General features: G+C 41.4%; 2 protein-coding genes across 2 annotated transcripts; one reads left to right on the plus strand and one right to left on the minus strand.

Annotated features, from left to right (window-relative positions):
* Positions 1-616: 616 nt before the first annotated feature.
* gnpat (glyceronephosphate O-acyltransferase) lies at positions 617-18,684 on the minus strand. The gene is made up of 17 exons (XM_037685944.1): positions 18,480-18,684; positions 16,806-16,997; positions 14,491-14,667; positions 14,288-14,417; positions 11,389-11,516; positions 11,242-11,317; positions 10,039-10,190; positions 9,713-9,843; positions 8,332-8,570; positions 6,296-6,394; positions 6,006-6,176; positions 4,376-4,455; positions 4,141-4,281; positions 1,192-1,291; positions 1,014-1,107; positions 869-924; positions 617-784 (listed from the first exon to the last, which is right to left on the minus strand). The coding sequence occupies exons 1-17, from the start codon at positions 18,537-18,539 to the stop codon at positions 741-743; spliced, it is 2,070 nt and encodes a 689-aa protein (XP_037541872.1). The 5' UTR covers positions 18,540-18,684; the 3' UTR covers positions 617-740.
* c12h1orf131 (chromosome 12 C1orf131 homolog) lies at positions 18,682-23,155 on the plus strand. The gene is made up of 8 exons (XM_037685945.1): positions 18,682-18,895; positions 19,607-19,744; positions 19,826-19,914; positions 21,594-21,650; positions 21,749-21,844; positions 21,930-22,016; positions 22,237-22,271; positions 22,506-23,155. The coding sequence occupies exons 1-8, from the start codon at positions 18,817-18,819 to the stop codon at positions 22,630-22,632; spliced, it is 708 nt and encodes a 235-aa protein (XP_037541873.1). The 5' UTR covers positions 18,682-18,816; the 3' UTR covers positions 22,633-23,155.
* Positions 23,156-24,988: the final 1,833 nt, after the last annotated feature.

Below are 24,988 nucleotides of genomic sequence, written 5' to 3' on the forward strand. Positions count from 1 at the left end.
TGGTAAACACCACACCTGTTGGCAGGTTTGCTGTGATGACATCATTGTTGGGTTTATCGGAGCTCCGTGGACAGTTCAGGGTTTAGGATGCAGTTTTAGAGCCCAACTCTGATCTGTGTGGAGAGTTCCTTGGTCTTCATGATGTCTCTTGCTGGGTGAGATGGTGATTCCTGCGGGATGTGGCTTCTGAAGACGACGGCTTCGGGGCTGAAAACGTACGAACGCAACACTTATCACTTCCGTGCATGCTGTAAAATGATTTGGAACTCGCGTCTCATTTTTCTAAAGTATTTCTGTGGAATCATAGTTTTTAATCCAATTTAAAAAATCCAATTAAATTCCAGGTTGTAAGGCAACAAAACGGAAAGATTACAAGAACGGCGGAGACTTTTGCGAAGCGCCGTCCACAAAGTGAGTTGGAGGTCCACACCACACTACAGGAGGTGATTTAAGAAAGTGCTGAGGAGAACCTGAAGATGAAAGGACGGGCACGAAGAAAAGCCACTGAGGTTTGATTCTACAAACACTACGAACTAATGATCCATCCAGCAGCTCAGTGTCTGTTATTCAGAACGAGCTGCTTTAATGCAGGTTTATAAAAAGATGGTTAGGAGTGTGAGAAGAAGAGAAAAACAGAAGAGATAAAGGAGTAGAGTGGTCTCTGGATCTTTTGTTCCACCTGTCTCAGAGAGGAGTGAGGTTTGGCTCTTGACACCGGTACTTCCGTAAGACCCGAGGGATCAGAGTCGAGCAGCGACAACCTTCTGAGTCGGCAGGTTTCCTCCTTAAAAATAATTACAAATAAAAGTCTTGTTGAGGCCTAAAGCAAGAAGTGTGTTTGTGCAGCAGCTGACCGGTCGGTTCTTACCCAGAGTGTCCTCCAGGGAGTTCACCATCACCTGGTTGACCTCCAGCTCGTCTCCTCTGGAGTCAAAGCACGGAGGCGATCGGTTATTAGCACAAAGGAGAAGTCAGGAAGGGCTGAAGGCAGCAGACGATAAAAACAAACGTACCCTCCGAGTCTCCGTACGGCTCCGAGCCTCAGCAAAGCTGCCAGCGCGTTCTTCTGGAGGTCCGAAGACAAAACCTCAGCGTATCTTAGCCTCCCTGGACGGGCGACACACAAACGGCTCGTGTTTGACTGAAAGCACACACACACCAACAGAGACGACGTGACGGAGGAGGAGGAACCTGTGAGAAGATGTTTGATGATGAACCTCCGGACAGCGGGAACAAACTGCTTCTCCGTCAGGCCCTCGGACGCCTCCTCACAAAGAAACCTGCACACCGTCTGGCAACACAAACGGCAACGATTAAAACGGTTTTCACACACGCACCAGTCAGCAGGACACCGCTCCACTGCTGGGAGTACTGGAGTGTGAAAACACACAGAGCTGCTGCTTCTGGAAACAAACCACGTATTTGAAATCTTTGCAGCGATTGTGACGACTCGAGATATTTACAGTTGATGTGAAGAAACGAAACTCAAAGAACTGAACCAGGTGATAAATCTGAGAAAACCTGACGATTAATAAATAAAAAGCTGTACACGGATGATAATAAAGAATGTTTGTACTTTTCAAGGTGAATGTTTTTCTGGACTGGAACTGAACAGGGAACACAAGTAAACCTAAATGTTTTTGATAAAAGATATTCAAGTGGGGAAGAGTTGCACTGTGGAGAAGAACAGATGTTTTTTTTTTGTTGTTTTGTTTATTGGAGGCAGCGCTGAACGATGAATCCTGTGGAGGGAGCGATTTTATCCACGATCAGGTGCAAATGCGGAGCCAGGGGGTGGCCAACGGTGGCCTTGGTCACCACCAAACAATAATCTTCAGCCACCCCGGTCATTTGAGGAAACTATATTTTTAGGCAATATAAGGGGAGTGGTGGTGCAGAGGTTTGAGAAGGCGAGCTTGTCATCAGAAGGTCGCCGGTTCGTCTCCCTGGACCGGACAACATGAAAATGTGGGTGGGAAAGGTGAAGCACCCACACCTGCCTCCACCCTCATTTGTGCCACTCTGGGCCCTTGAGCAAGGCCCTTAACCCCCACCTTCTGCTCCCCCCGGGTGCCCTAGACGGCAGCTCTCTGCTCCGCACAGAGGGCTGAGGTAGCTCGGTGGTCTGTGGCTGCGGGAACCCTGAAGCAGGGCACTCATCTCTTCTGTGATTTTTGTCGACGGGGTTGGGTGGGGTTCGTACCGAGACACATCTGTGTTGCTCGCTGTTTCAGCGCGAGGGAAGTGGAGTGCTACCTCTAGAATTTTAGCTAGCATGTCTGTATCGTGTGTCTCTAGCTCAGAGCTACGTCGGTTCTGGCTGTTGTCGGTGGGAGGGGGTGATTTGGCTTGGTAGGCAGGGCGCTTGGTCCTGTTGACAGGGCGGGGCGCCTTGTTCCTGTCATGATAGTGGAAACACTGGGTTTTTTTAAGCAATACAAGAATTAGAATGTGGTGCAGCACGGTGGAGCAGCTGGTAGAGCTGCTGCCTCTCAGCGAGCAGGTCGTTCAGGTTCAAATCCCGGTCCGGGGTCCTTCCTGGGTTGAGTTTGCATGTTCTCTCCGTGCATGAGTGGGTTCTCTTCGGGTATTCCATTTTCCTCCCACAGACCAAAAACATGCATGTTAGACTGATTGGTAACGCTAAATTGTCCCTAGGTGTGAGTGAGAGAGTGAATGTTTGTCTCAATGTGTCCCTGTGATGGACTGGAGACCTGTCCAGGGTGTCCCCCGTCTCTCGTACAGCGATGCCTGGACATGTGCACCTGTGACCCCCGTGACCCCAAAAAGGAAGAAGCAGGTAAAGATAATGGAAGGATGGAAGAACTAGAAAGCATACTTTCTTCAAATGATAAAAAATAAAAATCTAAAATGTGATCAGTTTACATATAGTGGCAGCCATCTTGGATTTTGACGTGGAAACCCAATTTTCGAAAGGAACCGTTTCTACACCCTGACGCAGCCACACACCAAAATGGAAATGGGTACCTCGCTTATTCTTCAAGCTGTCGTGCTCACGACATGCACGAACGAACAGGCGGTGTTTCCAATTCTCCCTCCTCGCGCTGCAACGAGGAACTAGAAACTTTCTGAAAACACTGGAGGGTGCGATGAAGCATTTTCCCCAAAAGCCCAACATGAAATATCCACATTTTGATGTAAAAACTTTGACAAATGTAAAGAGAACCTAGAAACAAAGCAGTCATCAGTGGATCACCATGGTAACTACAGGTCTGTCTCTCACTCCCTGATGGCCAAGTTAATGAGAAACACAGGCTGAAAGTAATCAGTTGCTGTGAATAAACTGCAAGTCAGATCTTCAAAATGTTTGAACTGTGAGCGGCAGAAAGCTTTGATTGAATTTAAATGTTTTACAGTGTTTTATGTAGGAGACTACAGTTAAAGAGCCTTCGCTTCCTGCCCTGAAGAGAACATTCTGAGCTAAAATATAACTGAAACCTCTAGAAGCCTGGCTGTGGTCCCTCACTCCCAGAGGGTTTGAGAGAAAAATGTAAGCCCTACAGCAGCGAGAGACACACACTGCGTGAAAGAAGACGAAACGCCCAGGATATGATGCATAATTTGTTTTTGTGTCAAAAAGAGCCGCGAGAGAAAGACGAGATTACAAAAGCTGCTAGAACTTCAGACAGCTCAAAAGTTAGAAACATCAACCGTGTTTAAAAAAAACCATCTGTTAAAAGTTATAAAACCTAAACTGCAATTGTGTGAAAACCCTAAAAAAACCAGAACATACTAGTTACGTGATGTAGAGTCCAGCTGTTCGTGTCCAGTTTAAAAACTTTGAATGATGGTTTTACTGTGATGTTCGTCTGAGCTGGAGGAGTTTCTCACCCGTTTCAACAAAATCCCGTTGACCTCCACCATTTTTACTTGCAGGGTCTCGTGCTGTGCGATGCACCGCCAACAAGTCATAGCACGACTTTCCCAGCGGAGCTGCGCGTTTTAATTTGTATGTTTTATTTTAAATGAGATGCAGAACACGAACTTGTGCTTTAAAAGCCTTAATGAATCCAGGCGGACATGTTTTCTGTAACTTGAGATGACGATTAGGGCTTTGTCCATGATGGACAGAAAATATGTTCATGACACCACAGCGACAGCGAAGTGTATTTCTCTCACTTGATATCCTTGTAGAAAAGGATCTAGGATGTTTGTGAGGAAGTTGAGTGTTTTCTGTCCTTTCTCCGTCACCAGTATCTCCTGCTGGTTGATCTGCAGAGCACCGCTCTTTCCCAGCAGGTAGCAGGCCTCCTCAAAGTCCTGAAAAATTAAATGAGAAAGAAAGAAGGCACGCGCTGTAAATATGACAATTTATCAAATGTTTCTACGTGCAGACGACTGAGGAGCTGCTCACCTGCACGGCAGCACCGGGGCAAAGAATGAACTCGTTGGAGAACATGTTCCTCAGAAAGCTGAAGCTGCTGAAGACTTCCTCTGGAAAACAAACGTAATTTAAATCAGGGGTGCCCAACACGTTGATCGCGGTCTACCAGTTGATCGTAAAAGGTATTATGGGTAGATCGCATGGCATTAAAAAAAAAAAAAGTCCGCCAATCAGTAGGCCTGGCACGATAACAAATTTTGCTGGGCGATCAATTGTCTCAGAAATTATTGCGATAAACGATAATATTGTTTGAAATTTGACAATAAGGAATTATTGTCAAATTTAAGAAGAAATGTTGGTTAATTTGTGTGTAGTACCGTTTTTTGACCATTAGATGGCAGTATAAGACTGTTTGAACCAAAGAATGGATGTGAGAGAGTGAGCAGCGTGTCTCCAAGAAAAATAAGAGGGAGGCCTCTTGACGTGACATGGGCTGTCTCTCTTCTGTTCTCAAAATGGCAGACGCTCGGTGTGGTTTGAGCTCTTTAGCATAGCATTTTTTACACAAAGCTTTTAATTAAAAAAAAATCAGTAAACAAGTTCTCAGCTTCTTTTTGCAGAGAAAAGCAACTTTTTACACAAAGGCACGGGTTTCAACCGTAAATTTTGGAGTTTTGACAAGACGGATGCCCCGTTTACACGACGTGAAATGTTCGGCCATTCACTTACAGACAACAGCCCTCGTTCTCTCTGAAACCTAAGGTTTCTGAATCCAGCTCTCAGAGTGGAGATTTCCAGGGGAACCCCCCACAGAGGAGTGAAATGCTCCACAAGTGGTTGAACATGTGCACTACAAGCGGCTGCAGTCCAATGTGTTTCTGCACTAACAACAGTTATAATAAATAACAACAGTTATAATAAACGGCAGAGAGCAGTGTTTTTGTGCTGCTCACCCTTTTTCAGCATTTCGGAGCAAAACTAATAAAATCCAGGGTCCAAAGAGATGTTGGTGTCTTCACCAGTTTGGACTAATTGTGATCATGCAGATGCTGCATGTATGAAGAGGGTTGATAAAGTTAAAATGTCTTATTTACCCCCTCCTTTTCTGTGCACATGTTCAAGAAACACACACCTCATCTTAGAATAGCTTTACTCAGCACATATGACAGTTTAGGTCAAAATACTATCATTTTAAAGTGACCAGTACTATAGTTCAGAATTTCTTATCTGGCAACCCGACTGACATGGAAACTGCAGCGTTTGTGTGTAAACCAGCTCATTTTTTGTTTATTACCCCCAACAAAAATGTAATAAACATCAACGTTTCCAGAGGTTGTTCTGTGTAAACAGGGTCTTATAGTAGTAGATCACTTTGACTTGGTCATTTTTAAAAGGAGCTCGCTGAAAAAGTCTGGCCACCTCTGATTTAGACCCAAACATTTTGTACCCAAATCTCGTGCCTTTCTGAGTAAATATGTTGAAGTTTAGGACAAACAATGTCCCAGCACATTTTTCTACATTTGCACTGTAAATAAACCTCATGTGTGCAGTGGAGCGAACGCATTCTTCAGTTCTGCGAAATCAGAACCATCAAGAACAACTTGTGTCGTTGGCGATACATAAATGATGACCGAGCGTGGCAGAAGAAAGTTGGTCTTACGTTTCTTATTGGAGGACGTTGTTTGGACAGCCGAGGCGAGCAGCGCCGGTCGGATGAAGACGTGAAGCGCCTGGTTCCTGTAGGAGGCGCAGGACAGGATGGTGACCGCCCGATTCAGGAGCTCCTCCTCCGGTGTTACGGCACTGGGAGGCCTCCCCAGTTCAGCTCCTGCTTCAAGAAAAGAACGCCGTCATTGCTCTCGTTTTATGTCGCTTCATGGTTTTTGGTGTATTCTGCATTTTAAATTTCTAGAAAACAAGCGTTCCAAAGAAAAAAAAAACGTATCAAACCTTGATCCAGAGCCAGCTGGACTCGACCCTCAGAGACCCTCACCAGACCTCGATGGAGGGAAAGACTGGAAGAAACCACCTCGGAGGGAACCGCTTGATCTGAAGGAGGAGAAGCAACATCAAACCGAGCAGCAGGAAATTAAGAAAGAGAAGAAGAACAAGAAATGCATCAATGACTTTACAGAGCAGCTGCAATTTTATCTGCATCATTTTCAGGGTTAGATAAAAGCTTAGACCGTAAAAACATTATTTAGTCATCAAACGTGCAAAAACATGTTGGACAGCAAAATTTCTTGAAAGCTAATAAATGCTATAAAGATTAATATAAACAAGACCTCTACAGTACACTTTAGTGCATCCAATAAAAATATATAGCCCTGGTAATTGACTCGTACCTGCAAACTCAAGGGATGAAAAAGGTGACAAGCCTGTAGTACACCCCACCCCCACCCCAACCCCTCATGGAAGATTTAGTCATTTTTAACATGTAAATTAAGCATTCTGGTACACTCCAAGATGAAAATTAGGGGAAAAGGCAACATGATTCAGGTAAAAAAAAGACAATTATTAACATGTTCTAATTTAATTAGGTCAAAAAAGATGGCTACTGAACCAAAAAACGAGCAACAACAGCACCAAGCCAGCCAGAGGAACCAAATATAGCGGAGCATTTTGCTAATAGCAAAAACTCATTTCTTAAATACGTAGTGCTAAGCTAGCAGCGAGCAATACAGATGTAGCGCTCCGCTTCTCTAACACACCCCAACACCCGCACCAGTCGACAACTGCCGGCACCTACGTAGTGCTAAAATAGCATTACACAAGTGCACTAGCTTAGCGTTTATGTGCTAGCTTAGCGATTATGAGCTGGCGCGAGCTTTGTTGTGAGCACAGGTTGCGAGCTAGCTACGCAAGTCCATTTAATGAGAAATTATGCCATCTACAACGCCTCTGGCACCCTTGTCCCAAAAAAACTTTTTGAATCTAGATGATTCATGTAAATGACATACAGCAGTCCCTCGCTACTTTGTAGTTCGACTTTCGTGGACTCGCTCCTTCGCGGTTTTTCCAACGATTATCAACTTTAATATTACTCATGCGATTGGGACAGTATGGGATAAAAAGTTAACAAAAATAAATAAATACTTCGGACAGGCGCAGCCATTTTGTAGTTTTATTTCAATAAGCCTACACTGTAACGCCAGTCAAAAAAGAACTACACTACCCAGAAGGCAACAGTGCTTCCGGCCGCTGCTTTCTGCCGAACTGGAGGAAAAGTTTTGCAACTCAAAGTCAGAAGTAACGATCGATCTATTAAGCTCACAGAACTGGCAGGAAAGTTGCAAATAGGCAAATTTAGCCAAAAAATGACCACTTTGCAGGCATGTTTACTAAAAAGTGTTTTTAACAATTAAAAACACTGATTACGTTGTATACAGTTTATTCGTTAACTTGTTTTTACTTATTCTTTGAACAGTTTCCAGTTTGTTTTTCTTTGTCTGCTGCATCAATCAGATCTAAACTACCGAGCAGCTGTGATTTTTCTAGTTTTTGGTTTGAACTTGAAGTGTATCATCTGTGATTAAAAAATAATTAAAAAAAAACACTATATGCACATCGTTCACTACCAAAAGTCTTTTGGTTTGTAATAAATGAGCGAAAGCAAATCAGCAGGGCCATGTTTTGTTTCTAACGAGTACTAACGAGTACTAACGAGTACTAACGAGTACTAACGAGTACACTTTTGACGGTCTCGTTGGGCGACAGATTTCAATAAACCAATCCCCAGATGTTACCAGAGTCAGAGGGATGACAGCTGGAAAGCAGAACCTTAAAGTTCTTCCTCTTTTGAAAAGACACGGCGACTAAAAGCCGGGATGACTTGAAGTGACAGCAGTTGGGGCGGAAATCGAGCGGTAGGAGGCTGAGGCTCACATGGATACAACCGAAACATTTCATCTCATTTTTCTATAAATGAATCGTCTCGCTGCAGAGCACAGACCCCTGATCGTCTCGGAGCGGTCACAGAACAGTACCGGGCCAGTGAAGGAAGGCTCCAAACTGCCGGGAGAGGTCTCTGAGCCACACAGCTCGTTGGGTCAGCTCCTCCAAAGACATCCCCCGTTTGTTCCCGGCGGCCTGGCTCTGCAGCAGAAAGCAGGCCAGAAGAACCCACGGCTTCAGGACCATGTTCTCCTCCTGGGACCGAACCAGCCTGTAGGCCGAGTCGTTGACGAAGCTGTGGATCTCCTCTCCGGGCTTCCTGGGGATGTGTCTGAAAATGAAAAACTAGTTATTCCATTTGTTGCTACGATTCCAGCTGCAGCTGCACCACGGGCTTCTTGTTGTACGAACGGGTCCATTAGGTTCTGATGGTTTATTTACACACTGCAGGCAACAAATAACACTCTGGTATCAAAGAATGGGCTGCCCAGGTGCATGCTGGTCCTAAACCTGCTGTACTTCATAGTTTACACAGTTTTATCTGCCTTAAATGAAGAGGAGCAAAACAAACATTTTAATAAAAGTTTGGTTAAAAAGAGCGTTTTCTAAAAAATATATTACAAACTCAACATTTAGACAAACTCGGTTATTAAAAACAAAAAAAACTGATGGCCCAGAATTCATTGGATAAATGCATATCACCCGCCGAAAGCGTTAAAGACGATTTAGTTAAAGCTTAAAGTGACGCGAGGCCCAGCTGCACACGTCATCAGCACGCTGAGTGTAAGACAGGGATGACTCTCAGCTACTACCACAGGTCACTGCAGCTCCGTGTCTGGAAAACTGACTGAGCTGCAGCCATTTACATGTTGGCTAATGTCAGCTGCTTCGGCTATCATAACTCCAGCTAAATCGAAAAGTGCAAAAGACTAGCTAAAAGATACAAATGCTAGCTAAAAGGTAGCAGGATGGTAGTTGAAAGCATAAAATAGCAAAAGGCTAGCTAAAAGCTCAAAGTATCAGAATGGTAGCTAAAAGCCAAACAAAATAAAAGGCCAACTAAAAACTAAAAGTAGCAGATTGGTAGCTAAAAGGTAACAGTATCAAAAGGTTAGTTAAAAGCTAAAGAGTAGCAGAAGGGTGGACACAATGTTAAAGTAGAAAAAGGTTAGAATAAAAAGTAAAAGGTAGAAAAGTTAGCTCAAAGACAAAAGTGGCAAATGGCTCGCTAAAAGCTGAAAGTAGCCGAACGGTAGCTAAAAAAATCGTAAAAAGACAACGAGACTTAATTAATGAAGCATATTTAGAAATGATTGAAAATGATCTTATGGGAAAAATTCTGTAAATTTATTTTAAAAATCGGCTATTTTTTTTAAATATATGAACAGCTAAAATAGTAAAGTGTGAGGACGTTAGGTTAGAATGCAGACCGCAGCACGATGGTCAGACTTTAAGGTGTTCCGTGTTCGGTACCTCGGCGTCAGGTTGAACTGACGGCGGTTAACTCTGCCCTCGGCTAAACTTCTGACGGACACAGGCTGACCAAAGTACACGTGAATACTGCCGTAGTCTTCACTCAGAACCCGCCTGGCTTTAAACAAACCCTAAAAACACAAGGACAAAAAAAAAAAGACTGTCATATAGAAAAGAACAGAAAAGTTCAAAATAAGTTAAAAGAAAATTTCCAACTCAACAAACGTCTTTGAAAATAAATAATTTTCAGTAACTACAGCTGTTTGGGTTCTGAATTCACATCATCTTCCCAGTTAAAGAACATGCCAGATGTTCAAAAAACTCACAGATGTGGACTCTTTGGGCTTGGGGACGCCCAGCAGCTCTCTGGCGTAAAGCGCCTCCTCCAGAACCCTCTCGTAGCTGATGCTGACCGGGACCAGGCTCACGTCGAATACTTCGCCTTTAAGGAACGGATCCATCACGATGTTCAGCAGCCCTGCAGACAAAACAGAAAGAGAGATCATGTCTGGATCCATCCATCATCTTCTGCTTGTTCTGGAGTCGGGTCGTGGAGGCAGCAGCTTGAACGGGGAGGTCCAGCATCTCTCTCCACAGCCACCTCTTTAGGGAGGACCCCAAGGCGTTCCCAGGCCAACCGAGAGACGTAGTCTCTCCAGCGTGTCCTGGGTCTTCCCCGGGTCTCCTTTCAGTTGGACTTGCCAATAAAATCTCCCTAGGGACACATCCAGGGGGCATCCCAGACCCACCTAAACCGGTTCCTCCCAGTGCGGAGGAGCAGCGGCTCTACTCCAAGTCTCTTCTGGAGAACTGACCCGATCTTTAAGGGAGGATCCAGCTACCCTGCAGAGAAAACTCTCTTTTTCCAGTCACTACCCAGAGTTCGTGACCGTAGACCAACGTAGGAACGTTGACCATAAGCAGAGCGCTTCATCTTGCAGCTCAGATCCCTCTTCACCACAACAGACCAGCACAGAGTACGAAATACTGCGGATGCTGCACCAATCCATCTTTCAGTCTCACGCTCCATTCTTCCCTCACTGTGAACAAAACTGTAAGACACTTCAGACGAGGAGAACCTCACCCCCAACCCGCAGAGGACAGTGGTCCGACATGGTCCAACTGAGGACCACAGCCTCAGATTTGGAGGTGCCGATTCTCGTCCCAGCCTCGTCACTCGGCTGCAAACTGCTCCAGTGAGAGCTGGAGCTAACAAGAGGATGACTCCATCGGGACCACAACTGTTGGTGGAAACGGACTCCCTCCACCCGCGGACTGCACCGAGAAATCCTGTCCATGAAGGTTATGAACTGAATCTGTGACACCGGGCAGCTCTGGTGGAGTCCAGCTCTCATCCTGAAGGGGTCCGACGTGTTGCAGACGACATAAAATCTCTCAGCGCATGTATAGGAACCGAACAGAACGTGGTAACGATCAGGATACCAACGGTCCGACGTCTTCTCCAAGTTAGCGTGGGTTAGGACGTCTTGTTCCGTGGTAGTTTCCATACGCACCGTCTCGTCACTTACCCAACTTTGGAGTCAAAGATTTGGCCGTTCTGCTTCTGGTTCCCTCCAGGAAAAATTCAACTGGTGCAAATCCAATCTGTGGTAAGAAACGAATAAAATAAAACAGTGTAAACAAATGAAACCCCTCCCATGAGTCCCAGCGTTTACCTTCACCATGACCTTGACGTACTCGGAGAAAACGGCCCAGTACAGTTGGTCTCCACCGAACGACCTCCGGATGAAGAACGCTCCGGCCATCCGCAGCATCTCGCCGATGATCTTCATCCCCATGAAGTCTGCAGACAGTTAGTTTGGGTTTAGCTGCTGATTCTGGAGGAGCACTCGGGGAACTGGCAGTTCTGGGACATAAATGGTAGAAAGAAAACTACAACCTGAAACTTTTCACTCCACAGTGAAAATACTGAGCCAGCAGACGCACCCCGGTTTTATTTACTTTATCCACTTCTGCACACTTTGTGCTATTTTAACTGCTCACATATCAAAACTTTCAGCTCAGGGGAGAAAAAGAGACTTTTGGGTTTTATAACTTTATATTTAACTTTATTTACAAATATTTTACCTACAGAAATACGTTAAGCTCTCTTCAACTCATTCAAAGACATTGATCTCTTTGAAATCTGCTTCAGAAAACATCCCGTTTCTCTTTTCGTCTGCTACTTTAGCTTTCGGCTAACCTTCTGCTACTTTAGCTTTCGGCTAACCTTCTGCTACTTTAGCTATCGGCTAACCTTCTGCTTCTTTAGCTATCGGCTAACCTTCTGCTTCTTTAGCTTTCGGCTAACCTTCTGCTATTTTAGCTTTTAGCTAGCCTTCTGCTACTTTAGCTTTTATCTGGTTTTCTGCTACTTTAGCTTTATCTAGCCTTCTGCTACTTTAATTTTATCTAGCCTTTTTGTTACTTTCTTACTTAAGCTTTAACATTTTGCTACTTTAACTAACCTTTAGCTTTTAGCAAGCTTTCTGCTACTTTAGCTTTCAACTAGCCTTCTGCTACTTTAGCTTTCAGCTAACCTTCTGCTACTTTAGCGTTCAGCTAACCTTCTGCTACTTTAGCGTTCAGCTAACCTTCTGCTACTTTAGCTTTCAACTAGCATTCTGCTACTTTAGCTTTCAACTAGCATTCTGCTACTTTAGCTTTCAGCTAACCTTCTGCTACTTTAGCTTTCAGCTAACCTTCTGCTACTTTAGCTTTCAGCTAACCTTCTGCTACTTTAGCTTTCATCTAACCTTCTGCTACTTTAGCTTTCAGCTAACCTTCTGCTACTTTAGCTTTCAGCTAACCTTCTGCTACTTTAGCTTTTATCTAGCCTTTTTGCTTCTTTTGTTAATTATCTTTTATTTAACAATTTACTACTTTGAACTTACCTTTCACTTAGCAAGTTTTCTGCTACTGTAGCTTTTATCTGGTTTTCTGCTACTTTAGCTTTATCTAGCCTTCTGCTACTTTAGCTTTATCTAGCCTTTTTTGTTATTTTCTTACTTAATCTTTAACAACAAAGTCCATGCTCAATAATCCAGGTATACAATCCAACATAACATTTTGCTACTTTAACTTACCTTTGGCTTTTAGCAAGCTTTCTGATACTTTAGCTTTATCTAGCCTTCTGCTGCTTTAGCTTCATCTACCCTTTTGCTATTTTAACTTTATCTAACCTTTTTTGCTACTTTCTAACTTAAGCTGTAATTCCAAAAAAGTTCAATCTGGTCCTCTGGACATTCAAAAAAACAAAAAACAAAACAAATCAACAAAAAAATCTAGAAACGTTTCGTCTCTCATCCAAGAGACTTCCTCAGTCTGAGGTGCTGTATTCAGCTCAGTCTCTTAAATAGCACCTTCTCAGAGTGGATCAACCAGTTTGCTGCTGACAACCAAAACCAGCTGATCACATGCTCAAGAAGGACCATCAGCCTAACAATGGATCATTAGCACACTGATGGCTGTTTACTGTTCACAGAGGGCTGAGTGATACTAGCAATCACAGCATTGTAAGAGGGGGACAGTTGAACCCGGAGGCCTCCACCCCTGTTTAACTTTAAGGTGCTATTTAAGAGACTGAGCTGAATACAGCTCCTCAGACTGAGGAAGTCTCTTGGATGAGAGACGAAACGTTTCTAGATTTTTTTGCTTTGTTTTGTTTTTTGTTTTTTTGAATGTCCAGAGGACCAGATTGAACTTTTTTGGATTTTTCTACCTGGATTATTGAGCATGCATCAGGATATTAAGCTGTAATTCAACATTTTGCTACTTTTAACTTACCTTTCACTTTTAGCAAGCTTTCTGCTACTTTAGCTTTCAGCTAGCCTTCTGCCACTTTGTTTAATATTTTCCTACATTTAGCATGTAGCTAACGTCCTGTTACTTACCAGTACTTAGCCTTTTTCTATTTTACCTTTTGACCATACCTTTGCTTCACTGAACTAGCTTTCTGCTACTTTAGCTTGTACCAAGTCTTTTTTTTTTCTATTTTAGCTTGTATCTAGCCTTTGTTACTTTAGCTTTATTTTAGCATTTTGCTACATTTAACTTACCTTTTATTTTAGCAAGCTTTCTGCTACTTTATCTTTTAGCTACCATTCTGCTATATTAGTCAAAAGCTAGCATTTGGCTAAATTAGCTTTTTAGCTAGCATTCAGCAACTTTAGCTTTAAGCTAGTTTTCTGCTACTTTATCTATGATATAGTTTTCTGTTACCCAAGACTTTAGTTAGCTTTTTGCTACTTTATGTTGTAGGAAACATTTTCGTACTTTAGCTTGTGGATAGCATTCTGCTACTTTAGCTTTTACTTAGACATTTTTCCATTATAACTTTTAGCTAGCCATTGGCTTCTTTAGCTAGTGCTCTGCCACTTTAGCATTTAGGCAACATGTTTCTACTTTTAGCTCACGTTTTGCAACTTTTATATTTTAACTACCATTTTGCCTTTTTGTTGTTTTGCTTATTTTAGCTTTAACAGCTCAGTTTCAGCTTCATCAAACTTCAGCAGTTATTCTGTGGCCATTTATTGTGTGTTTTAGAGTATCCTCAGGTCTGGTTTCTGTTCTCACCCATGCCGGCAGCGATGACAGGTAAAGGTAGCTCATAGGTGTACAGGATGTATGACATCAGCAGGAAGTCCATGTAGCTGCGGTGGCTCGGCAGCAGAACCACCGGATGCTCCTGGGTGGCCTGCTGGAGCTGAACATGACGCAGAAACACGTTAGTTTTTGTATTTCGCCTCTTTGTTTCCCCCCACCCCCCGAACACTCACTCTCTGGACGCCTTCTTCGTTGACGCAGACGCTCCTGAACAACGCCTTGAAGACTTTGCTCAGGGTGAAGGCGAAGAAGCGAACCGTGCTGAGCTGCAGACGGTGAGCCATCTCGTCCAAGATGGACGCCGCCTCCGCCTGAACCTCACCTGCAGTCACGCTCGTCTGTTTGGAAACCTAAAACGTTCAGAAAAAAATGTCCAGCAGACGTAACAAAAAGGAAATATTAGTAAGAACAAACAAAGGCGGAGGATCAGATAAACATCTAAAAACTAAAACATATTTATTTCCCACTTATTTACAATTTATTGAACAGTTTAAACACTTTGATCGTCCAGGATCTGATCAAAAATTAGAGAACATACGGTACTTTTTAAACAAATTTTGGTTCAATCCTCCCTAAGGTAAATATTTTAAAATACATAAATTAATGCACACAGTTTAAATTAGTGTAAAACTAAACGGTGATCTAAAAAAAGTCTAAATATCATCGAGTGTTGTTAAGAGAAACGAGGGGTTTGAAGTGTCACACGGAGGAGCATCTCTACAAAACGCTGCGGGGAAAAGTCAACGTCCAACGTTTACATTCTGCTGAGAGGAAACGTTTCAACGAGTTCAGCAAAATTTAAACTCAAAAAGATTAAATAGTTTACTGATCTCTGCTTGGAGCACATTTTAAAAGTACCTGATGCAGATATTCCATATTTACAAATGTCAAACAGCTCTTCAGGTGATTTTTGTAACAATTTTAATCCAATTTCTATTTTAGCTTTTGACCTAACCTTTGCTACACGGAGCTAGCTTTCTGCTACTTTAGCTTGTACCTAGTCTTTTTGTATTTTAGCTCGCCTTTTGTTAATTTAGCTTAATTTTAGCATTTTGCTACTTTTAACTTACTTTTTCTTTTAGCAAGCTTTCTGCTATATTAGTCTAAAGCTAGCATTTGGCTACTTTAGCTTTTAGCTAGCATTCAGCAACTTTAGCTTTAAGGTAGATTTCTGCTACTTTATCTAAGAGATAATTTTCTGTTCCCTAAGACTAGACTTTTTGCTACTTTATGTTTAAGAAACTTTTTTATTTTTTTTACTTTAGCTTGTGGCTAGCTTTCTGTTACTTTAGATTTTATTTAGATATTTTATTATTTTAAATTTTAGCTAGCTGTTGGCTTCTTTAGCTAGTGCTCTGCTACTTTAGCTTGTAGGCAACATATTTCTATTTTTAGCTCATGTTTTGCAAATTTTTGCTACTTGTTTTACGTTTTAACTACCATTTTGCCCTTTTCTTGTTTTGCTTATTTTAGCTTCATCGGCTCAGTTTCAGCTTCATCAAACTTCAGCCGTTATTCGAGGGTCATCCTGAACATTTCATCACATTGTTGACCTCGTGTTGACCTGCATATGACAAACAAACAAACAAACAAACAGGTTCTCTCTCCAACAGTCCTGCAGAGTCTTCATTACGCCACAAGGGGGCAGCATCATCCATAGTTTTATTTTATTTCATTGTTACCAATTATTTAGGGTGGTTAGTAATCAGTAGTCCTGTTTTCAAATTAGTTTAGGTTTACCAGCCTAACTAGTGTCCATCTTTAGTTTGTTTTGTCTCTTGTCTCTGTTATTATTTTATTAGTATTTTCATTCAACTCTCATTCAAGCTCTGGTTTACCTGTTCCATCTTTAATTTAGCCACTGAAACGCAAACGATGCAGATTTTCCTGGACTCTATCAAACTTTATTATTTGTGTTTTTAAACACTCTGTGTGTAATATAACAGATACAGAAGAGCATTCTAGTTTAAAAACAACTAAACTGCTCTACAGTGAGCTACGTTTGAAAAACTGACCCTGCCTTTGTGAATCTTGTGGTACGCTCGTGTGACTACTTTAAAGACTAATTTATCTCTATAATATTAGCCGTCAAAATATGAAGTTATTAGTTTTAAATTAGGAAATATTGCATTTGTCTCATCTATAATGAAATAACCACTTAAATTTGCATAATTCACTAACACAGGTCAACCACAAAATTTGTAACAGATGAGCAAAATCAGCAGATGTTACGTTGCCACTAATTTTGAGTTGCAACAAACATTTGCTGTTTTTAAAACCATTTTTATTTACAGGTTAGATTGAGGAAAATTAATCCCTAAACGATCATTAAATGATGCAAAACTCATAATTAAAACAAAAAAATTCCGTATTTTCACAGCGATTACGACTAAGTGCACACAGGTACGACCCAACGGCTGATGTTTTTAAAGAGAGACCCGTATCAAACAATAATATTCAAAACAGGTTTATTTAGCGAGACGTTCACCTGATTGATGACGTACTGAAGCTGATCGGACTGCAGGACCATGCTCTTCAGCTCGGTGGCTTTGCAGGGAGTCAGTCCTTTATACAGAGCTGGAGTGTAACACTTGAGAGCGTATCTCAGGTCACTGGATTGTCTCCTCTCCTCCAGAATGTCCTCAAAATCATCTCTTTTCTTCAGCATGGGATCTCTGTGCTGTTAAAGGAAACAAAGTGTGAAGTCGGGCTTTCACAGAAATAAAAGTATGTGACTGTAGCTACAGGACATGTAGAACGACTGGATATTTAATCCCTGCTGGGAGTTCTAGGTCTTCTCCGGGTCCTCTTCCCAGTGGGACATGCTGGGAACGCCCCCAAAGGGAGGCATCCTAATCGGATGAACCACCACAGCCGACTCCTTTTGATGCAGAGGAGCAGCGGCTCTACTCCGAGCTCCCCCCAGGATGAAGAAGATCCTCATTCTCTCGAAGGCTGAGCCCGAGTTATGTTAGTTATGATTATGATGCCCCAAGATGTCTCCCTTTGGGGGTGTTCCCAGCATGTCCCACTGGGAAGAGGACCCAGAACTCGACTACAGTACCGCCCTTTACGTTGGAATCTCCCAACCCTCCATCAGCCGTCTTCAACTTGTCCAAAACCCTGCAGGCCGACGTATAACTAACACTCCCAGGCACGTGCACGTTGGCTCCCAGTCCATTTAGAATTAATTTCAAGCTCTTACTGGTTACCTTTAAAGCTCTTAATGGTCTTGTCTTGCCTTATTTAGCTGATCTAGTGGTTTTCCAAGGATATGAGAGGATCTTAAGGTCAACTAAAACATCAGAAAGGCCTTTTAATATCTATTTTACCTCCTCGATTGATTGATTGATTGATTGATTGGGCACAGTTTAATAAATGCACTAAATTTCCCAGGTTTAATCTGATAATTAAAAATAGAAAGAGTACGGCTCTCGAATAAACTGCATTGGAAAACAATAGCTTTAAAAATGTTTTCTGATGAATTAGAAGCGGCGGAGATGAGATTCTGATAATTACGGTACAAAGTCCGAAATAAAATAAATAAAATCTCTTAGACTGCCATAAAAGATGTATTTAATTAAAATAAAAAAATAAAAAAACAGAATAATTGATGCTTCTTGCCTGAATTCACATTAATTTTTTTTGTTACTACATTTGCATACAAGTTATTAATTTATGAGCACAAAAAATAGGTTGCACAATGCAAACAAAACGTATTGTGTGATTTATTAATTGTGCACAATCCAGAATTTTACTTGATGCCAAGGACTTAAAAGAATAAAAGCATGAATAATAATATTAATAGTGAGCAAACTTTTCCTTCAGGTGTTCCTGCACCACACTTATGATGATGTGCTGTGATAAACTAAAACGCTTTAAGTTGATGATTTTCATCGCAAAGAGACAAAAACAAACTCGGTGTGATCAGAACAGACCCATTTAACCAGAATGAGTTCAGTTCTTAAACTTCATGGTGAAAACAAAAGACATATTGGCACATTTATTTGATTTACAGGTCTCTTTAAGACCAAATGTAAGAAAAACAAGAGTACATTTTTAAACGAAGTTGTTGTTAATCATAAATTCGGCTTTAATTTGAATAAGACGTGAGGTCTGGTCACTTTTGGACAGAAGTAGCTTCTTTAGCTAACATACGCACCGAATAAGCCGCTTTGGACGCCATGTTCTGTCGCAACGAAGAAACACGCAGATGCTGCATGCGTTGAAGTTTTATCCAGGTGAATATTTATGCTCCTCTGGCTCTCTGCGTTACTTTTTAATCGAGAACAGCACCTGCTGAACCTCTCATGGGCGTGTGAGCGGATGACATTTCCTCAACACTTCCGTATTCCTTCGCCTACGGTGGCTGCAAAGGGTAAAAACGGTTGTACAGCGCGACACGTGAGTTCGCGGTCTGTTGTCGTTCATGTAAATTAAACAAACTAAAAAAAAAATCGTACTTGTTTTAAGGCGCCTGCCCGGTATATCAGCTTAAAATGAGCTCAAGAAGAAATGATACAGAGGATGAGGACAGTTTGTTCCTCGAACGTGTTCTGGATTCGCTTTATGACTTCGGTAAGCATTGTTAGCTAACGTTAGCTAGCCACCTTTAAAGGACGGTGTTATGTCTTAAAGTGTTTTTAGTTTTGGCATTTAGTTATTAGAAAATTACTTGAGACTGAATGATCGGGAATAGGGCCTTTCATGTGTTTCGTGTGGTGCTTCAGTTTATTTAATTACTAAACTAGTGTAAAAGCTCAGGCGATATGAAATAGCTGTCAGTAGGTCCGCACCATTTATACTCCGGTATGTGTTCCGGCGGAGAGGTCAGGCGGTGCATCTACCCGCGCAAATAATTTCCATCCCGCTCGCTCTTACAAGCGATGCACCACTGAAACGTTAACGAGCAGACAACCAAAGTGAAGGCAATCTATGCTGACTCGTTAAAACTTTCATTCACATAGAAAGAAGTTTAAAACATCTTTAATTCTCACAATACTACTAAAATATGTAGTACTTTTTAAAATAAATAATATCTCATAAAAGCTATGAGATTATTATTAAAAAATGGTAGTCAAACAAATGATTGTTATAGCAAAATTCAGTTTATTGCACTTGAGTCTGTAATTGTAATTTTTATTAAAATGTCCGTTTTTTAAGTTTAAATACTTATACTAAAAGTTTATCCTCCTCTTTGGGTTAATACTGTAAATGTGGGCTAAATGAGAAAATCATAATAGTCTTATTTTTATTTATTTCTCTATTTTGTTTGTTTGTTTGGTGCAGGATCAAAGCCAAAAAGGAAGAGTCAGAAAAATACAAAACGCAAACGAAGTGAGGAGGAAGAGGAGCTTCCACCAGAGAAGAGCGCCTGCAGGGATGAAGACCGTGAAGGAGGAGTTCATGTTGAGACTGAACACAAAGGTAGGAAGCATCACAACAAGTTCAGTAGATGCCAGTCGTGTAATTTAATCCTCTTTTTTTTACTCTTCTTTAATCCATCAGGTCCAACCAGCCAGCAGGTGGAGGTCGTTACGTTCCAGGACCCCTCAAAAAAACTAAAACCAAACCAAACCCTTTCCAACAAAATGCCCGTAAGTCTTCACAGCTTTAACTCGCTGTTTTTGCTAAAACACCTCTGAGGCTGAATAAATTCAGAAAACTGAATGTAGATGTAACATTAAGTTCTGTACCGTTTATAAATTGTGCTTTTTTTTCCTGACAATAATTGGACCCTTTTGAAAAAGAGTAGCTTTGTTTTACCCCACAACTCCAAAATGAGTCTTTAAATACGACTGTTTTAAAGAATGAGAAACCACTCGCTGCATCAGTTTGAGTTAATTTGTTAACTACTGAAACATTTAAGATAAAAAGAAAAATAAAGGAAACCTGTTCTACTCCACTGAGCTGTAAGATTGTGATAAATGTTCAGATTGACGGAGTTATACGCGTCAGAAGTCTTAACACAACCGTGGTAAAAACATTTTAAAGGTTTGTAATGTTAGATGTCTGATCCCAAACATAAAGGAGTTTTTATTTGACACGCCATATTTATCACCTGCTGTTTTTACCCATGTCTGTGTGCTTGAGTTGAACATCTCATGAACCACTGGATGGATTTTAAGGACACGTCCAGGTAATAATCATTGGATCAACATCTACAGATGATTAACCTTTGGAGCCAACCCAAGTCAAAATGGTCGCCACAGCTAATCGAACTTAGCCGACACTAAAAAGGCTATGGTTAGATTAATTTTATATGTAATTGGTCAACATTATTTGCGAGTTTTGACCATCATGGCTGCAACTCTTTCATTTCTCAACATGAGATGATTTTAGTCTAAACATCTGGCATCGAATGCAAAACGGTTGAAAATTAATTTATTCAATTTAATGACGCTTCTTTATGTTCACAGCAAATGCCGTCTCAGTCCGCTGCACAAGAACGTTCACTAAAATGCCAATGAGTAAAAGTTCTCTAAAGAAGCCGGCAGCCTGCGTCAAATCGCCACTTTGTCACAATCTCACATTCTGAGCAGCACAGTGGCGACAGTGGGAAGAAATGACTCCCTTTTAACAGGAAGAAACCTCCAGCAGAACCAGAATCATAATGGGCAGCCATTTGCCTTAACTGGCTGGGGTCAGACAGGACAGGAAAGAGACGCATACTAAAACTGAAAGACTGGTCCAGGTCTGGTTTCTATAGAAACAAAGACAAAGTGCATTTTAATAAAAATACAAATATGGAAAACGGAGCGAGTAAAGACAGCAGCTAAGTGAGGAAATGTGGTTTGTTTGTCCTCCAGCAGTCGAAGCCTATAGCAGCAGAACTAAGGGATAGCTCAGGAAACCCAAGCCGACCCTAACTATAGGATTTATCAAAAAGGAAAGTCTGGATTCTAGCTTTAAAGGTGGACTAGATGTCAGCCTCGTGGACAGAAACTGTTGGTTCCACAAGAGAGGAGCCTGATAACTAAAAGATCTACCTCCTATTTTAGAAACTGTAGGAGCCACAAGTAAACCTGCAGTCTGAGAACAAAGCGCTCTGTTAGGAAGATATGGAACAATAAGATCTTTATTGTAAGATGGAGCTTGGTTCATGAAGATGTTACAACTGGTTTTTAAATTTGATTCTGAGTTTGTCAACTCAGGCAGATTTTAGTCAACATTACATTTACCGTGTCTTTGAGTGAACCTCCTTCGTTCGTTCTTACCTCTAATTTGCTTCCCTTCTTCTTTTGTCTTCGTGGCCTCCTGCGCCCGTCGCTCCAAGGCCCCTCATACGTCTGACCAGAAGCAAAACGGCTACGGAAAACTCGGTTTGGAAAAGGTGTTGTTTCATTCCCGTTTGTTTCTTCTTTATTTTAACGTTCCATTTTGAGTCATCATCACACACACGGTGATTTATTTGCGCTCGTGTGTCTTCAGGCTCGTCTGGAGGTCCATCGCTTCGGAATCACCGGCTACAAGAAGGAGCAGCAGCGAGTTTTTGAGCAGGACAGAGCTGTAATGCTGGGAGCCTGGGTGAGAAAAACTAATTTGCTTTTCATTCCACTGCTGTTTTTTTAATATCAATTACCGGTAAAAGGTCCATATTGTCTCTTATCAGCCTCCTAAGAAGGATTACATGAACTACAAGGCGCTTCAGCAGCAGCTAAAGGAGAAGAAGCAAAAAGAAAAGGAAGAGTATCAGCCTGTAAGAGCTGCATCTTGGTCCATATTAGTTTACCGTATTTTCCGGCCTATAAGTCGCATCTGTCCAAAAATGTCTAATAATTGGGAAAAATCCATTAATAAGTTGCTTCAGCGTATAAGTCACAGGGTATGCAAATTAGGCAAAAAGGTGCGACTTATAGGCCGGAAAATACGGTGGTAGTTTATCTGTGCTGTTTGTAACGTGTGCCTCTGCTCCGTAGGACAAGAAGAAGAAGAAAAAGAAGAGCAATCAGAGGTGGGTACGACTGAATATCATCCAGAGTCAGTTACATCGAGAAATGAACAAACAATTCAAACGAAAACTGAATTTAAAAGTCAGGCTGGAACATAAATATTTGCCCTTTAGGCGTCTTTAAATCTTTGAATGTGTAAATTTTATTGTCGCAACATAACGCTGCAGCAGGCAATAAGTCCTTCGACGTCTGTTTGCATAACCTTAATGCAGACTGTTGTGCTGCCTCCCCATCAGGGACAGGAAGACACCGTCGTCCTCTGGTCTTGGTTCTGGTTCCACACTGGGTCAAGTGGGTCGGTTCAAGAACGGCGTGCTGGTTCTCAGCTCCAAGGAGATCCACAAAATCAAAGGCAAGAAGTGAGAGGAGAAGGAAGAATAGAACACGTGTATTCTGAGAGACGTCGCCTCACAGGCAGACATGTTTTTAAAATACCGACTTCCTGACACGTTTGTGGTCCGGAGTGAAACACGAGCCGGTGTCGCGACTCGCGGCCCAGTTCACGGACCCTCAAACTGGATCTGGACTGTGTGAAGATGGAACGCAGAAAACCGAAGACTCTTGACAGGTTATGTGACAGTTAATTTATTTTATTCGTTATAAATGACGCCAAAAGCGAGACATTCTCACATTTGTGGTTTTTTTTTTTTTTTTAATGCATAAACCATTTAGTCATACAAAACATTTCCATTGGCGGCAGGAACAGAGTCAGAAAAGGACACAATTGAGGTAATTTATTTTCATAAAGAAATGAGCATGTGTACATCGTGAGAGAGCAGAAGCTGATACAGTTTCTTCTGTTTTGACAGCTTCAGGAGATTTTTTTTTTTTTGGGATGTAAACACTGAAGTTTTAACAGACTTGATATTTAATTTTTTTTGTTAAAGGGAAAGAGTAAAAGCTTTTGTATTAAGCAGAAAAAAATGGCAACACAAGACCACCGATCTGGCAGTGTATGGCTGAGCGAAGTCACAGTTCCTCGCAAAGTTTCTCAGAGCAACGAAAACGTCTCTGCTGCTTGATCTTTAGGATGTTACCGTTTGCAGATGACACTTTTATTTCCTGCAACTCTTGTTGAATAATCCCTGGTCCGTGTTATCCGTTAGCCATTCAGTTTACACAAATACATTTAAGACGATAAAGTAAAATTAAGGGAATATCTACATAGCATATGGAGTAAATAAATTACATATATTTTCTGCTGTTTTTAAGGTAAATATGTAACAACGGCAATGGCATGCTTTCTCCCAGCACCATATTTTAGAGGTTAAATCTGAAGATAAAGTCACATTCATGGGTGGGTGTCGGGTAAAAGGACATGCCGAACAAGCAACACTCAAAAAAAAAACACAGTACACAGGAGCGTTTGCTCGGGAAAATGTTAAGTTTTAAATACTTTTGGGGTCAAATTGAACCTAAAACTATCTTCACGAAATTGTCATCCTGAGTGCTTTAGTAAGAGCAATTATTCCCTCAAGTCACAATTTCTTTTGTCGATTTTGAGATAAAATCGTCCTGCAGGCATCCAACCTCACATCAATCAGTTTTTAAGTGGAAAGGAAAGGTTTCCTGGTTACATGATGGCAGCTCGGTTGATGAACTATTCTGGTTGCAACAAAGTGAACCCGAGGGCACGTCTGGTGTGAGAGGTGAGAGACGGGTCAGAGCTGTGCAGACATTTGATGCAAATCTAGCCCCCAGCAATCCGGCAGCCTGGACCACATCAGGACAACATTTCATTTTTTGCAGATGTTTCAGTGTTTGCTTTCTGGGTATGGCGAACCGGATCCAAATCGTCACTTTCACACAAAAATTCGTTAGAAGTTGATGATCTTATTTCACTCGGGAAAAGTTTATTTCATACAGATGAAGTAAAACGTAAATAAACTTCTTTTTGTATATTTATCAGTGTCTTTTTTTTTTTTGTCATTAGCTTCTAAAAACATATATTTTCCACTTGAGGGCAAATCACTTTGTGTAATATCAGTTAATATTGTAATATAGCAGATACAATATGGGATTTTGGCTTTCAGGACGTAAAATAGCCTATATAATTGAGATTAAATCAATGAGACATTTTAATGTCAGATTTTTGTTTAATTTTCCTTGTTTTATTTGCTCTTTTTTTTTTTTCATTTAGCATTCTCAAGCTAGTTGCTAAGTTGAGTTTGTAGCAATGCTAACATTAGCTGCTAGGTGCTAATCGCCTAGCTAGTAAAGCCAACTAATATTTTACAAAAATTAGAAATGGGAAAATGACTTATTTTTTTAACCAAATATGGACTTATAGTAGAGAGTGAATGGTTGTTTGTCTCTATGTGGCCCTGTGATGGATTGCGACCCGTCCAGGGTGTACCCCGCACCTCGCACAGCGATTGCTGGACATGGGCACCAGTGATCCCCGTGACCCAAAATGGAAGAAGTGGGTAAAATGATAATGGATGGACTTATAGTCCCATCTTAGTAGAAACATTAATGCATATTACTTGATTTGAGTTTGAATTTACTAAAAAGTATAGCAACTTTTTAGTAGCAATGTTACCATTAGCTGCTAGGTGCTAATCACCTACCTGCTAATGCTAACAAAAATTTATAAACATTAAAAATGAAAAAAAAAGTTTTAAAGATGAGACCTATAGTTTAATTTTACCAGAGGAATTGTTGTATATTTAACTTAATTTAAGTTTAAATGTGTTAAGTTAGTAACCATTTTCAGGAA

This window comes from Nematolebias whitei, chromosome 12, assembly GCF_014905685.2.
Source record: "Nematolebias whitei isolate Nwh7 chromosome 12, NemWhi1, whole genome shotgun sequence".
NCBI lineage: Eukaryota > Metazoa > Chordata > Actinopteri > Cyprinodontiformes > Rivulidae > Nematolebias > Nematolebias whitei.

Coding starts and splice junctions, on each gene's coding strand:
- c12h1orf131 (XM_037685945.1), top strand. CDS start 18,817: ATGAGCTCAAGAAGAAATGATACAGAGGATGAGGACAGTTTGTTCCTC. Junction 18,896..19,606: donor GGATTCGCTTTATGACTTCG/GTAAGCATTGTT, acceptor TGTTTGGTGCAG/GATCAAAGCCAAAAAGGAAG. Junction 22,017..22,236: donor AAAAGGAAGAGTATCAGCCT/GTAAGAGCTGCA, acceptor TCTGCTCCGTAG/GACAAGAAGAAGAAGAAAAA.
- gnpat (XM_037685944.1), bottom strand. CDS start 18,539: ATGCAGCATCTGCGTGTTTCTTCGTTGCGACAGAACATGGCGTCCAAA. Junction 10,191..11,241: donor ATCTTTGACTCCAAAGTTGG/GTAAGTGACGAG, acceptor TTTTGTCTGCAG/GGCTGCTGAACATCGTGATG. Junction 925..1,013: donor GCCGTACGGAGACTCGGAGG/GTACGTTTGTTT, acceptor CTTTGACTCCAG/AGGAGACGAGCTGGAGGTCA.